This window comes from Columba livia, chromosome 16, assembly GCF_036013475.1.
Source record: "Columba livia isolate bColLiv1 breed racing homer chromosome 16, bColLiv1.pat.W.v2, whole genome shotgun sequence".
Taxonomy (NCBI): Eukaryota; Metazoa; Chordata; class Aves; order Columbiformes; family Columbidae; genus Columba; species Columba livia.
In genome coordinates this window covers 2,283,228-2,300,098 of record NC_088617.1, presented here as the reverse complement: position 1 = coordinate 2,300,098, position 16,871 = coordinate 2,283,228, and the positions used below count along the sequence as shown (strand labels likewise).

The 16,871-nt window shown below is 42.7% G+C and overlaps 1 protein-coding gene across 10 annotated transcripts in view; it reads right to left on the bottom strand.

The window, feature by feature from the left end:
- PTPRT (protein tyrosine phosphatase receptor type T) overlaps positions 1 to 9,418 on the bottom strand; it is a 386,111-nt gene extending 376,693 nt beyond the window's left edge. For 3 of the 10 annotated variants that reach the window (XM_065031863.1, XM_065031865.1, XM_065031860.1), the window contains exon 1: positions 8,945 to 9,416. In XM_065031863.1, coding sequence (XP_064887935.1) covers positions 8,945 to 9,017 — 73 coding nt within the window. In that variant the 5' untranslated portion in view covers positions 9,018 to 9,416. Of the gene's footprint in view, positions 1 to 8,944 lie in introns of all 10 variants that reach the window. The other 7 variants (XM_065031858.1, XM_065031862.1, XM_065031861.1 and 4 more) reach the window with 5 other exon arrangements.
- Positions 9,419 to 16,871: the final 7,453 nt, after the last annotated feature.

Sequence of the window (16,871 nt, the reverse complement as noted above, 5' to 3'; positions counted from 1 at the left end):
GCGTGTGTGTTTGTTTCCAAGCTTTCCACTTCTCTGATCATCGCGACCACGTGCTGATATGTAGCACACACAGCATCCCCCATTCTTAATCATAAGAAGATATTTACTGTTTGTCTAGGAGAACCTATCGCTAACAAAGATGATGTATTCAGGAAGCCGGAGCAGTGTTTTGACCACCATTTTCATAGTAGAAATCTCCGTTTTTAAAGTACATGTAAGACTCTCTACAAGATTTATTGAAACCTATATTTTGCACTAGATTATATAGGGTTTTCTTTTTTCTGATTCACACTGGAATGTTTGAATCTCAAGAACTGCAGGGGAACTGCTCATTTTAGAACAGCTATTTTCCTATAAATCAATTTTCAGACCACGTTCGTTGAAACTTTTCAACTGGTCCTAGAGTGAAATATTTTCATTTCTCCCCCACAAAATTTCAATAGCAGGTCCAATTCAAGTAGGCAGCATCCAAACAGTCAGCAGCATCCTTGGCACTAACTATCTGCATCTGTTTTTATGCAGGAATAACATGAAATAATGGCATTGCTGGCAAGCAAACCGCCCATCGCTGCCTCTTTACCTGCCTTTTGCAGGCAGGAGTGAGATCCTTTTGCCCTAAAGGGAATGAGTCAGTGCTGGCAACCAAGAGCCAGACCACATGAGTACCAAGAGCTGGAAGCCACCAATCTAAAAGTCATATTTATGAGATTACGTCCTGCTTAGTCAGAGCCAATAAGGCAGCAAAAAGCTCTGTCTCAAACAAACACCAAAGTTCAAAACAAAATGTTTAGAAGAGAAGGAGCTTGAGGAATTGGCTTTAGGTTGCTGATGGACATAACGACTTCTGGACATTTAATTTTGACTGCTACACAAAACCGCATCGCATCTGGGCTGCCTGGCTCAGGCTCCAAAGCGATGCCAGCGATGTGCTGAGGTACCAGGCATCGCTGCCATGCTGATGAGCTGCTCCGGTACAGACCAGGATGGATAGCAGTGTTTCTCATTCATTTTCCTTTTGCATGCTTATTCTTTGCCATTACTGAAATAAGCAGCGCGCAGCTATAGTGTGAGCACAGGAAGAGAACTCTCAAGTATAACATCAGCTAACTACAGTAAAAACAGGGAAAACGGCTTCTCTCATAATTTAGGCTCTTAAGTATTAGTGACTGGCAAATTTGGCGTATAAAGCTCATATACTTTGCTAAGCCAAACTAGAATTAGTTACTAGCAAATTCAAAATATCCATGTCAGTTTTGTTTGTGAATACGCATGCTCAACCAGTTTGAGAAAACATCAGGTTGAAATTAAGTAAGGACAATGAAAACTGGGCACTGCAGCCCATGTTTTCACCCAAGAACCAAAATTCGCAGCAACCACCTATCTAGCAGTAACCTTGCTGACAGTTAACATACAGGAAAGGAGATGACAGAGGTGATGGCAGAGACAGTCCATGAGCATCAGGAACAGCAGCCCATTTCTGAGCTTTATGATATTTTATGTCTGCTTCCACTCTGTTTCTATCCTGTCAGGCTTCTCTTACCTTTCCTGTTCCTTTTCATACTCATTCCCTTCCTTTTCCTACCACTCTCATCATCCTCCCTTCCCATCATCTCCTTCATAACCAGCCCCCAGCCCAAGCACCTCATCAGCTGCCACCCTCACTGCTCCTGTTTCTTCTGTTCTTTCTCTTTTACAACTGCAAGATGAAAACCTTCTTCGGGGCACAAAAATGAGTCATTTGTGCCTCTGAAGCGTTTAACACAGTTGGCTCTTCAGATGTTTTAAAGTTACCACACAATGAAACAACTGCACTAGGTTTAATAAACAATAAAGATGCAAAAAGGGACTTTCTATTGAAGATGCTCACTGGGAGAGAGGACTTGGTACCATTGCAGAGAATGACCTATCACATCCTGAATGAGAAGGCAAACTCTTCAGCTCAGCCAGCTCACAAACACTCGTAATAGCTGGTGCACATTTATTTTGGTGCTTTTAGTTGTTAGGAACAAAGGAAGAGAACAAAGCAGTAAATATTCTTGACAACAACCCAGTGTAGTCAAGTGTGGAGTTATATACACACAGCCTCTTGGCTTAGGGTTTTGTTCTGTTTGGTTTTAAATATCCCTCTTTCAGCCACACACCTCTGGAAAAAATATCAAGACATATATCCCCAAGAAAAACAAGCAAACCAACCTGATTGTGGTGGAAATGCATTACACTTTACAGTTTCAGCAACAACTGTTTCTATTCAGAGCACTGAATTCACACCTAGAAAAAACGAATAAGATTTGGGCTGCCAGCACAGAAATGGGTGCGCACTGACAGAAAATCCCTGTTTTGGAGAAAAGAACCCTCAAGCGCAGCAGCTTCCCATCCTGCTGACAGAAGTGCTCTCCTGCTTACCCAGCAAATACCCTGCAACTCCAATAACTGTATTTCTAAAGGAAGAAAGACTCATCTATATAACAGTCAAACTGCCTTAATTCCCATCCTCCTCCTCTGCTTCATCTTCAACCCTCTTTCTACTAGGTGGTCACAATCACACGTGCTTTCTGCCAAGTGACGCTTTTATCAATCTTTATTATCTTCTTAAATAAACAAAACCATGTGGCACCAACAGCGCTCTCAACTCTGTGCTTTTTCATTAAAAAAAAAGAACCCAAAAGCACCCTATTGCTGTATTTGCCTACTTAGGCCTTTTTCCTTCCCACCTGCTGTTGAAGGGCTGATCTTTGAGTCAATACTAAGGGAACAAAGATGTGCACACACAGATTAAGCTCATTCCATTAACAGTGACACATTCAGCAATACTGGAAGCAAAAACCCTACACTTCAAGAGTATCATCCCCAGAACAACGGGAAGCTCTGTTGCTGCTCAAGCAGGTAATGATATTTTCTTCAAATTCAAAGAGAGAAGGATTGATTCACAACATAAAAATGGATTAAGTTATAATACTCTTGATATTGTTGTTCTTTACAATATTGCAGAGGACAAGTAGTGAAACAACCTTCTTTTGCTCAATGTACAGCTCAATTAGCAGCCAAGAGCTGCTTCCCAGTGATTTAACATAGCCACTACCTGGGAATGAAGCTGAGATTATGACAAGGATGTGAAAAAAAAAACACAGTAAATGCTGTTTTCTCTATTACATCGGATCTGAAGACATTTCAGCTAACAAAACAAGAGATATGGGATACTTTGAGCATTTCCAGTACAAGAGAAACAGCAGAACTGAATAGAGAAGTTTGTGTAACCATAGGTTGCTCAGGCTGCAGCACTGATCTGTGCCCACACAACATCATCAGCTGTCAGACCCACAGCCTTTCTGCAAAATGAGCTCAAAAATATCAAGGAACAAGAGCCAGGTCCCATCCTCCCAAAATTCACAAGCAGCTCAATCATTTTTTTAACTACATGAGCTGCGCCACTTCAAACCACAGCAGAACTCATCGTGTCAGCTTCAAGTCCCCAGCCCACGGTCCCAGGGAGATCTCGCTGGAGAGGAGAAATCAAAAGCCTGGCCTTGGATTGATTTACAAGCACCAGTTCAAAGCAAACAAGAAAGCCAGAGGAGACCAAGCACTAAGTAGGTTCACTCGTCCTGGGGTTTCTTGTCCTATTTACCAGGTCTTGTTCACAGGTTGATATGCTTCACTCCATACGCTTCACATCATCTTTAACTGTGGCATTAAAAAACAAAACAGAGTCATCTTTCTCCAAATGTCCCTATTTTCTGTAACTGACTTCTCAGTATTTTCTTCTAGAACATGCAGTGCCCTGCCATGCAGCTTGCAAAGTATCTGACGTCTCTGAGCCGTGGTATGATAGATAGGACATATTTATTGGATATTAAACAACAAGCAGGTCTGATTAAATGATGTATAGTCCGATTAAGGCATAGTAATTCCCTCTTCCACCATGGAGATATATGATCTTTAGAGCTTGCAATAATGAACACTAGAAGAAATTGCTTGTTCTGTAATTACAAGTGTATGGAAGGATGGGGCCAGGTTGTAAGAAGTCCTTATGATGCCATCACCAACATTTCCCTTCTTTGTGGGTCTGCTTTGGGTTGCTCTTTTGCTTTGGGTTTGCCTGGAAAGAGCTGGGTGGTGGGAGGCAACTGGCATTCAAAACAACAAAGGGCCAGGAAAGTGCCAAGTCAGGAGATGGGTAAGGATTTCCCCCCCAAAGAAACACAAATAAGTCCAATAGTGTTAACCAGGACAGAGCACATCATCAGGGAAAATCTTAGAGAACTAGGAAACATTAACAGTGCCAGAAAAAAAGTGACTCTTGCTCAAATAACACTGTCTTAAATGAGCCAAGTCACGCTGCTCCATAGAATCACCATAAAAGCCAAGTGCACCATATCCTTCTCAAGAAGGACAGCACAGAGCCAAGAAGTGTCAACCCTGTTCTTGTTCTTTGTGGAAGTGGAGCCCTCGGGGACCAGGGTGATGGGAGGTACACAAGGGTTCTCACATCGCAGCAGGAAAACTGGGTGGCAACCCGGGTCAGTTTATAACTGAGAGTGACCTCTGTATGCTGCTGTTCTTTGAGTTCTCTGCAGGGAAAACCTCATCTATGAATGCACCTCCAAGCACCTTTTAGAAACTCCAGTACATATTTTTTCTATGCATTACAAGACACCAAGGAAAGAGACTGAAGCGGTTGCTATTTAAAAAGAAATAATTAAGAAATCTCTCTCTAAAGGCTTTATATAGCAATACACACAGGCACTGCTGCTGCTCGTCACCCAAACATCCTAAGAGTTTTTATGAATGTTAACTAGGCTGCAGTATTTCTATAGCAAAACAGATAAGTATTACAGCTCTTATTGCTCACTTTAGTTAATAAACCCATATATGCTTCAATCGGATTTTGGCAGGTGGATTTCAGATGACTTTTTTCCCTTTTTGTTTTATTTTAATTAAGACCATGTTAAGTCGGTTTCAAATTTGCTCATTGCCAAAATATTTAAGCTCTGATGCTAACGCTGCGCACCTCTCCATTCTACGTTCAGCACTTTCCATTCAAGCCAACAACAATACCTGCCAATACACATTTGTTTACTCCATTTATAAAATTACAACGAAAATTACCAGAGGCATCAAACAACTATTATGATAAATAAATGAGCTTTAAAAAACCCATTCACATATACAGAGAGAGAATCAGAGAGCCACTGATCCTTCTCTGCAGAATGCTATTCAAAGGAAGGATTGTTGGTGCAATGCTGAACAGATCAATTTATTTCCCTTTATTCTCTCCACTTAACTGGATTTTATATACAAAAGTAATTGTTCCTATAAGAAACAACCCTTGTCTGTGTCTTTGGAAGTTCACAAAACCTCAGACCTACATCTTTACCACTATAAGAGTTTCCATGGTAACAGATGATGGTGCCTTCTAAAAAAACACAGTAATATTCTACAGTAAGTGTCCCAAATCATTCCCATAATATTAATGAAAACTAGAGCACGTGGGGCTGCACACAGAGCGTAAGGGACTAAAAAAGTACAATAAACAAGAAAAGCAGAGATGAGGGACTTCCAGAAGGGTGGATGATAAAGAAGGGCTCTGCATTTGTAAAGAGAAGGATTATCACCCACAGATTCACAAATGCCTTCATACACACCGTGACCTTTCATTGCCACCCTCGGAACAGGGAGTTTCACAGCATCACCTTTTTAATTTCAGTTGTTTATGTATTAGAAAACAAATCAAGCCAGCCAGGAATGAAAAATAAAGTTGAATTGTAGTGCTAACAGCTCCCCAGAGGGACTGAAAAGTGATTATTGAGTTAAATGGCTGCATTGTTCACAATTGCCACACAGAGTAGCTTGTTCAGAGAGATCCATTTTTCATTGCCAGTTTACTGACAGCAAAATCTGTACATTAACTCCTAGTAAATCAATTAATCTCCCCCCACAAAATTTCTTGTAGTTTGCTTCCCTGTTCCCCTTCCCCGGAAAAATTACATATAACGAAGAGTCAGCTGCAGTAACTTCATGATGCGGCAGCCGTGTTTGAAACAAACAGCTACAGGTCCAAACATAGAGGAGCAGGATAATGAAAAATAATTAAAGCAAACATTAACATCAGAAGAAAAACAAGGGTCAAAGTAAACCCAATGTAAACCCCCTGTCCTACTTTCCAAATGCTTTTTCACAGCTGCAAATTACTTTGCTCTCTATTTTCTACTCTGTTGTGCTAAACTGGGTGAATAGTCCAAGTATTTGGTGGCGGAAAAAGTGCACTCGTGCTCTAAGGAAAAAACTTCCCCATAAGCAAAGTTGCTTATTTTCTGAAATCCATAAAGAATCTGCAGTTACTAGAATTACCCAGTGATACTTTTGGCTTTTCCACGGGAAAGTAGAGGAATTAAATCAGTAGGTGACCCTAAAGCCATCAAAAAGTTTAGAACCTCCAAAGCACACCTTCAGTTATAAATACATACAGATACTGGAGACAATTGCAAGTAATTGCTCAGGAAAAGAGTTATAAATGGAGCAATACAGAAATTACAGAGAATTGAGTGTTAACCGGCTTCCTCAATATGAAACTTGGTATTGCGGCAAGAAGCCATCGACCCTCTGCTGTCACTTTGTATAACAGTATTTCTAGTTTTATATGTTGTGGATAATACAAGGAAGCAGCAGCCGCTGTGCAAGTCAGGCAGGAACTTAATATCATTTTGTCTTGAGTTGGGGTTTTCCTGCTTCTTAGCCTAACTATCCTCTAAGAAAATTAATCCAAAAAAGCCAGTCAACACCTTGCACAGTGATTTTTCGGGATGTTTAACAACAGGCTGCTGAATAAACACATTAGGCTTTGAAAAATAATTCAATCAGAAAGAGACAGGCGGTATTTGCATCCTAATAGTTATGGAGACAGCACCACCTGATGGAAGATGCAAAAATGCACCAATGGCATTAACTGGAATCTCTCCAAACTTCCCTGAAATTTAAGGTACAAAGTGCATTTGGAAAACTGCTTTTTACCATGAAAATATCAGTTATATGGACAGAGTCCAGAGCACTACACTTCATGCCAGATATATAATCTAGGAGGAAAAAAATTTCTTATTAACTTCATTAATAAAAGCAGCTCAGAAAACATTGATTAAAATCAGCTCCTCTTATTTTGAATGGTAAGAAGTGCACTACTGAAATAAGAAACAGAAGGCGATATTGATGATTAGGAAACCTTGCAGTCACTATTCCCACTGGACTGTTAATGAAAACAAAATATTTCATGGCTTTCTGAAAGTGGGGATTAGTCAGACTTTTCATTAAGTTTGCATTATTTAGCTCACATATTGCTATTTCTCTCAAATACAAAGTGTTTTCTGCCCCCTTAAAAGTTTGCCATTTTCACAGAAAAGTCTGTTTTCTAAGCATCTGGTTCAATGATTCATCAAAAGCCAAGGATATAATCTCAATTGATATTACAAGTGTCAAGAACACGAAAACACAGTTGGAAGAGAGCGGAGAGGAAAAAAATACACACACGAAGAAAGAAAACAAACCCCAGAGCTCCACGTATTTCTTACTCAACGAAGAAGCTATTTAACCAGGCTACATTTCCCAGCCTTTCTAATAAATCCGCGGATCTGTGCAGTTGCTTGGCAATGTAAACACGATGCCATGGTGGTGTCAAACCCTATGGGATTGATCCCAACATCTCCTTCGCCGACCTGACCATCATCTCCTGTGCCGTCCAGCTCTTCCCACGCCAAAGTTTGAGCCAGACTGCCCTGAAGAGACCAGGCTCAGGGTATCCACAGTGCTCCTGTACTCCGCACTATTTCAGTTCTAAAGTGAGACAAAGTCATTCAAGCTCTCAGTCTTAGTTAAGAAAAAGATCTTTCACTACTTGAGATCAACTTAGGCATGTTGCATAGATGAAAGATCAAGTCTCAAGCACTGAGATTTATCCCTAAATAATGTTGCACAGGGGATTTTTCCTTGTCTTAAATACATAGATGGGAAAAATTGAAAAAAAGCAAACCACATAGAAAGCTAGACAGATGAAATCAGGACAGAAGACAGTTCCAACTGTTTATTTTTTAATATAATGAAAAACTGCACTGAGGAAATTAATGACATATTAAAAGATACAAAGGAAAACCAAAATCACACATATCTTTGGTTTACCTACAAAACAGCACAAGAGAAGAAAACTAATCCTACAAGCACCTGTCGTCTTCAAGTAATTCAAACTATGCCTGAAGGAACTTGTAGGAGGAGGAAAATAGCTGGTTACTATTAACGTACACATGCCAGGGAGCAAAGTGTTCCCGACATCAGAGCGACAGAGAAAGCGACAACTGGAAGGAGCCAGACCGAGTAGCTGAGCCCCCCGAGAAAGTTACTTGAGCTGTGAGATCCAAAGGGAGGAAAAAAACCACCACAAACCAAACCTGCTCCTAAACTTCAGAGAACCAGCCCAAAACCCCTCTGCCTGACTGGAGGGGAAAAGCAGCGACTCCCCCCGGGCTGCTCACCCTTGAGCGGCCAAGTCCTGCCTTTGACTCGGAAAGCCCATTTACTACAAAAATAAGACTCGACTGTCGCAAATCTGTGAATAAAGGCGATGCTTTCACCTCCCAACCACACGCAACTTTCCGAAGAGCGAACCTCCCCGGCCGGACCCGCACACACCCGGCGGAGCCTCCCGCACCCCGGGGCTCCGGCAGCGTCCACGCCGCGCTTTAGGAACCGACTTTTAATCAGGCTGCTCCTTCCCCCGCCGAGCAGCCGCCTTCCCACAGACGTTTCCATCCCTGCCCGCTCCGGGGCTCGCACAGGGAGCTCCCAGCGAGGCCGGGAGGCTGGAAGAAGGGATGAAGCCAAGAGTTCAGGCTGCCGGGAAGAGCCGTCTGCCCCGGGGCTCGCAGTCCCCACCGCAGGGGATGCTCCGCGGAGCGACACTTACCTGCGAAAACCTGTCCCTCCGCCTTGGCCAAAAGCTGCAGGAGAAAGACGATCGCGGCGGCGACGCCGAGCATCCTTTCCCCGGAGTTCACCTGCCCTCCCCGCTGCCGCGGTACCGCTGCCTCCTTGCAAATATCCCCCGCATTGGTGGCTCGGGCGCGGCGGCGGCCCCGGCAGCCGGAGCCGCGGTTGCTGCTCGGAGGAGCCGCCGAAGTGGCGGCGGGAGGCGCGGGGAGCGGGCGGGGGCGGGCGGGAGGCGCCCCCCGAGCCCAGCGCCGGCCGCGCCCGCGCAGAAGCGGCCCCGCTGCCCCGCCGGGCGGGGGGCAGCACCCCCGGCCCCCCCTCCCACAGACTCAAAGGCTTCCTCAGTGGCTGGGTTGTGGGTTGGGTTTTGGTTTTTTTAACCCCTATTCAAGCCCAGCCACACACACACAAATCTCCTCCCGGTACAGCATCTTGCCAGCAAATCGAGGTTTTTCTGCTCCTGCCCCTATTTCCAGCGGGGATGGAGAGTAAACGCAGAGTATTGCGTTAACGGGAGGGCTGGGATTGTGGCTGAACACGGGGATGGGAAAGGAAGAAGCGACCGTCTGCTGGAGCCAGGCGGGTGAGAAACCGCAGGTTTCAGAGGGTCCTTTGTTAGAGCGGCTGTTACGAACAGCTTACAGGCATTTGCAGCTTAAAACAGTAATTTTTGTGATTATTCAGTTTACTTTTGAGAGTTAACTGCTAAATACCTAATCACACCGTGTACCGCTACACAGGCTGAGACACAATCTTGAACAACGTTCTAAAAATTGCTTTCCATGGGCAACTTCTCTACCAAAAGAGCATGCCTCTCCTAAGGGCAGGGGAGAAGGCACAAAACAGGAGACACCACAATATCTACTAAACCTCTGAGCACCGATTTGCACAGGAAAAGGAAAGCGGTGACCACCGGGATAAAGCGCCTGTTTAATCACCAGCACAACAGGGGGATTGTTGTAGACGGGAGCTCAGCTCTCACGCCATTCCCGCGCTGCGCGGCGTGCCGGTACTGGAGTGCTTTAATTTAATGCAACACCGTTTCCTCATTACGTCTACTCCCGCTCTTAGTGTTATTGAGCCTCCCCCTCCCTGAGGTTCTGGTTATTCCCCCGCACCCCCCGGCTCGTCTCTCCCCTGCTCCATCCGGGTGTCGCCGGCAGGGGGCGGTGTTGCACTAGCAGCGCCCCCCGCGGCTGGGACGGGCCAGCGGGGCCCGGAGCGGCAGCAGCGACAGCGACAGCTCTACCGCCGCCCCCCCGCCCCCGGGCTTCTGTTCTTGTTTTAGCCCTGGCCCAAACCATAGCATTGAAAAGAATTTTTCCCCGAAAGGGCTGTTGGGCATTGGAACAGGACACTCAGGGAAGCAGAGGAGTCACCGTCCCTGCAGGAGTTTAAATGAAGCTCTTAGGAACATGGGTTAGTGCCAGAGGTTGTGGTTAGACTTGATCTTAAGGGTCCCTTCCAGTCAAAATGATTCTATGGTTCACACCGATTTGCATTTAAAACCACCAGTTTCTATTCCCCATGAAACAACTGAGAACTTCAGAGTCTTAAAAGTCCCACAAAGTATGGAAATCATTTTCTTTTAGGGCTCTGGATGTCTTCAGGACCCACCCTGACACACTCGCATCTGGGACAGGTTCCTGCCTCTGTGAAGGCACCTTGGGCAGCAGTGCAGGAGCCCACTCAGGTGCCACCCCAAAGGCAGCACAGAGAGGGCGATGGGCTAGGAGCAGAGGGAGGGTATTTGCTTGTGAACACAAAGCACTAGTCTAGGTGCCCCCCAACCAGCTCACAGAGTAGTAAAGACTATTAAGAAACAGTAAAGACCATTATTAGGAACAATTTCTTCCTGGAAAGGGCTGTGGGGCATCGGAACAGGCTGCCCAGGGCAGTGGTGGAGTCACCATCCCTGGAGGGGTTTAAAAGGTGCGTAGATGAGGCTCTTAAGGACACGGTTTAGTGCTAGAGTTCAGTTATATGTTGGACTTTGTGATCTTTAGGATCTCTTCCAACCAAAACGAATCTGTGATTCTATGACCAGAAAGAGCTGGGGTATTCATCAGCTAAGGAGGCTGGGTGGTTTCAGCACTAAACTTGACATTTTGAAGTCACCATTGAAGAATTTCACATTGCAACCCTTGTTTGGTCAAGTGCAAACACAATTCTGCTGCAGCCAAGGTTCACATAACAGAAAAAAACACCAGTTTGCTACTGATACCCCCCCTCTCCAGTATCCCTATCCAGTGCTGAGTTTGAGAGAAGGTCCAAACATCTCACTCAAAAACAAATCCATCTCAGCCCAAAAAGTTCTTCAACCAATGAAGTGTGGTGCCCATGTCACTTCAAAAATTATGGCATGCCACTATCTTTTGTTGAGTAAAAGGACACTCACAAGCAAGTGTATTATTAGAGATAAAGGGAAAGCAGAGAACAGAACAGTAAGGAGAAAGAAAACACCACCAAGTTGTCTGCAAGGTAGTAGAAAGGATCCAGCCAGCACAGTAGGCATAGTCAGAAACCACTGGAATAATTCTGTATCAATGCAAGTTGCTTGGACAACAAGAACAGAGTCTTGAAACACAGACATGGTGCCAGTAAGAAGTGGCAAAAACAGTAGCGAAGAGCAAGCTGCAAAAAAACCCCAATCCCTAAATCAAGCAATCACCAATTGTTTCCATATAAACTAAATAAAAGGAAAGAAACAACAACAAGTCTGCAATTTGTATTCAGAATGATGAAAGTTTGATAAACTAAGTGATTTACTGAGGTCCAAGGAACTTGGGGTGTGGAAAGCAGAGAAACTTAACACTTTTTTCCAAGGAACAATGTCAACCTAAGGGAAAAACCTGAATCGCAACAAGGTGAAGAAAGGTGGAAGAGAAGATCCTTAACTCTAACCGGACAAGCAGAAAGAGTTTAGAAATCAACAGTCTACAAGAATCTGGAAAAATAAGTGATCAAAGACACAACTATGTCTTAGACATCAAATAGCATAAAGCCGAACATTAGGCTGAACTAAATCAGGCTAAAACCTTAATAAAGGATTGTCTGAACTCAAAACCACTTTCTTCTGAGAGATGAAAACAGTAAGATAAGAGGCAGGATGACTGCAGTGAGGACAAGATAAACTAAAATTAGGCAGATATATTAACAAAAAAGCCCACGTGTGCAGGTTGAGGTGACAGGGACAGAAAAACCAGAGCCAGGCAGAAGGGAGCCCACATCAGCAGCAGCTGCAAAGAAGAAGAAGAGGAGATACCCCACTAGGCTGTGGAGGGAGTAACGGCTTTTCCTAAGCACCCACAAGAGACGCTGCAGCGTTTGCAAGATGCAACTATGTTGTTTCACAAAAGCAAATGTGAAGAACAAGGCTGACGGTGAAGGAACACGGCCGGCGGGGGGAGATTTGCTTATCCAAACCTGTATCTTTCAGTCAATGTTTTCTAGATCACTCCAAGCTTTCACTAGATTTGAAAGTTTGCAGTTTAAATAGTGCTAGCTGTAACTTATTTTCAAGGTAAAGAACAAAGATGAGGGATGTCGGTGTCATTACTGCCATCTTCTGACTCAGTAGGACCTTGAGAATATTTCTCTGCGTGGAATATTTTTCCACTAATTCCTATTGCCAAAGCACTGAACAGGTATAGCTCACATTTTACCCGGGTTTCATTGCTTGTATGCGCTGTGACGCATTGCAAGATCTAGTCCTTCACACTGCTCACTTTTCCCATTAAAAGCCCCCATGCAAGTTATGCACAATATAACATTTTCTTGAGTTAACACCATAGGGAAATGGGGATGTGGATTACATACAGATTATCAGCACATGACTATGCATGTTCTGCACAAGTTTCCAGAGGATGATGCCATTACATGGGGAAGGAGGTTCCTTTTCATTAATCACAAATAGAAACAGCTCCTTCAAGTATGGGACATCAGTTTGTTGCTTTTTGCCTCAGACAACCCACAGATTCCAATTACAATAGGAGACCTCAGAAGAATGTCTGAAGGTGATATTATATCATTGTAGATTTCAATCCATTGGGATCTTCAGAAATAGCTATCAAATCCATCAGCTATAAAGAAGGGAGGCCAAAGAGTTGCACTCCAGTTAAAGTCTATTCCAAGTCCAGTTTCTAGAGCAGTCAGTAGCAGGAGCTCTGCTTTAACAAACGTTTCTAAAAACCTGTGATCAAGGTACTTGAGGGTCACTTAAACTCACAAAAACAAATCACAGAGAATTTCAAGTGCAACTTTCAAGCTTTTTGGAGCATTCCCCCATCTCTAGTTGTAAAGACAAAGCGTACTTACTGTCTTCACATAAGGAAATGACAGACCAAAGGGTCACTGCATTAGCACCTCTGTATCTAAACATCTTTTTTTCACCCAGGACAGTAGTATTTACCCTTAGTCATTTATCTTTGAGGAAAGTAGAAACTCAACCTAGACCTTGTGCTTCAGCTTCACATCTAAATGTAGGAGTTCATCTCTATCAAAAGTGTGTTCTGTTTATAAATAAGAATAAACTCTACTCAGATATTCAACTGCTGGAGACCATAAATACCCCAATTCAGCAAAGAGAAGCCAGATGGGGTGTCCCAGAAAACTGAAACAAAACCACCCCAAGTATTCAGACCCCTTTAGGAACTTCAACCTGATTTTCCCCCCCATCAATGTTCCTTTACCTTAATTTCTTCCTTTGCTCCTCCTTACCATTTCAAGACTATTTCTTCTGCCTTTTCATTTTCTTTATCTCAAGAAAATCCATTTAGAATAAGAGAACTCACCACTTACTGCCATCTCATAGTTCCCTCTTCCCTGGGCTCATCCCAGCTCAAGTGACTAAATTAAGATCCTTGTTGCCTTATGCTAACTGGAGGGTCAGTGAAAACAAAAGTACCCATGAGGGGTGCTTTTGATCTTAGAGCAGGTTGATTTGTCCCATGGAAGAGTGTCTGTTTCTCCATCAACTCCACCACTGAACCTTGGAGTTTTGGTCTCCTAATGAGACCTGAGTTGGGCACAGGGAGGTTAAACCAAACCACAGAGACCCTGTGGGTACAGTGCCTAGTGCAATGGGCCTATCAGGAACAACAATAATCAACCTGATTAATAATTAATCTGTGGGGCCTGTCAGAAGGTGACAGGACAACATAACCAACACCAGCTGTCCTATGTCCCCAATTGACTGAGAGGTCACTTCAGTAGTTCTAAATCACACCCTGCTTCACCAATAAAGCCAATCAAACAGCTCCGCCTTACAAGCCAAGTAAGTGATTAGTAAGAATTTTATTATGTGCTTTTACAACCAGAGCTTATTAAGAAGCAAGAGAGGGTCAAGCAGAAATATGAAGCGTGATCATAAGAATACTTGACTTATCACATCACACTAAACTTAGAGGAAAAACTGTTTAACTTGTGACTACTGAATTAATTATTCATCTTCATAGTATTTTTTTTTCCGGTTATCCTGATACAAATTCTACATGTGGTATCTTTTCGTCCTTATCTTCCCTTGGTTTTAGGGGTAGAAGGAACAGTCAACAACTATGGCAAGTTTAACTAGCTATCATATCTGAAAGTCATTTCCTCCCAATACATCAAACTCAGTATGACAAATCACAGCCAGTTCTTTCACTGCTGTGTTGTCTACCCTCCAAGAAATTGCAGAATCCTAATTTGAAAGTTAAGATTCCACAAGGCACATTTCACAAACGCTTAACTCAAAAAAACCCACCCCAAAATAACCCCAAAAAAACCCAGTAAAGGCCATTTAAGGTAATCAGTGAAGAAATGGAGGTCAGCAAAGAATCCTCTTAACAGTTCCAACTTGGTGACTTTACAAAAGGACAGTTTGTCAGAATAGAAAAGCAAAAGAAACCTTTAGCACTTCATACACATGAACCTACAGCATGTTATTCACTTCCATTTTGCAGATAAAAGCATCATCTGTTATTACATGAACACACCCCAGAAGTGATCGATATCAGAAGTTCTCTCCAAAGAGAAAAAGGCCTAGAACATTAGTGAAAAGTAGAAGTTATTTTAAGAGTAAACCAGTTAAGATTTACGATGATGTGCATTAGCTCACAGTTAACTGTAAATTGTTCACTTACGAGTTGTACCTGAGGGATTTGAGCCCACACAAGGAAAGCAGCTGAATATTTGCAGGAGGTGCAAAGCCTTTTGTCCTGCACATCGTGTGAAACACCAGCAACGCGCCAGGGAATTGCGACTATAGGGTCACATCCATGACGCACTCCATTCAGGAAAGCACAGAACTGTACAGAAAGCTACAACATTAAACTTGCAAATTCCCAGAGCACCTGTTTTTAATGGATTGCTCGTGAAGCTCATCTAATAAAATCTACAGAGAAATTTAGAAGATAATGATATAATTTTTTGTTCTGAATTTATCACAACACCAGAGCTAAGCATAAACTCTTGTAAGTATTTATAAAATATAGAACACTGTAAAAAATAAACAGAATTACTGTACCTTTACTCTTTCTCCTTCAAAAATACATCACTTAATCCCTTTTATAAGGCATAAGTACTTAACAGGGTTCATTAAGACCATATTTTCCTCTCAATGCGACAGCACTGTGTCATTAGCAGTCATTAGCAGGAGAGGCAGGAGCATGGTGTCACAAGGCAGAGCTTTATTAGCTTTGGAAACAAAGCAACAATTTCTTCCTTATGCCAATATGGCGCTAGAGAAAAACAACCTGTAGGAAACTCGGAAAGCCCATCCTTTCGAAAATAAAGCTTAATATCTGCATACAGCTGACCAAAGTCAAGGAACACCCTGTGAATACGGACTAGTGTCAGATACTGCTCCAGTTCCTTGAAACAGTTTTATATTTTGAGGTTGGACTTTATAAAGCTGTTGAGAGCTGCTCATTTCCAATAAGTGCCAACTGAATAAATTTGGCTTTGCAGCTTCCTAAATAATCAAATAAAGTGTCTTTGCCTTGTAAGTGCTTGTAAAGCAATCAAGAACTGATATGGTAACCAAACGTTTCTCTAATAGTAATTATGATTCTCTGAAAAAAACACTCCCGTAACACTAATTTATTTTCTACTTGAAAGCCAATCTTGCTAGTTATTAGATATTCTCCTTGCTATCACTATCACTAAATTATTAAACAGCTGACCAGGCTTTGTTTTAAAATGGTTCTCTTATGAAGCTCCCTGATATATTTACTATGAATACTGAATGATTTTGAGGCCTCTAAGGACCCGTGAATGATTTCTATTTACTACCTTTAGCAAAAAGCCTGTGTAATTAGCAGCAGGAATTTCACTTTAATAGAATCACAGCCACTGGTGATATTTCCAGCTCACTTACATAGGATCTCTTCAAAAAATAATAATAATAAAAAAACAACTAACACAAGAGCTCTAAGCTTTTGATAGGAGAGAACATTTTAGCCTAGGAAGTTGAGTGGCTGCGCACTCAGAGATATGTGAAGAATCAATCCCCTACTGGGAACAAGGCAAGGATCTTTGTACCCAAAAGCATCAGCTTTACCACCTAATAGGAAAGAGAATTTTATAGAGTTCGCTATAAAAGCATCTAACCTCTTTTTCAGACCTCCTGCTATGAGAGTGTGTGGCTATCGAGCTCCTGTTCTTCAACTAAGAACATAAATTCTCCTGGTTCTGTACACAACATACAGGCATACCTACTACTTCTTTTTAATCTAACCACACTTTTATACACATTCAAGCACCTACCCTTATAATAACCCTGCCAAATAGGGTAGCATCATTATCTCCATTTTACACATGGAAAACAGACAGAGGTCAAGTTCTCCCAACACACTGAAGAGGTACATAGCAGAACTAGCAACAAAACCTGAATTATTACAGTGTTATTAAAGTGTTATCACTAT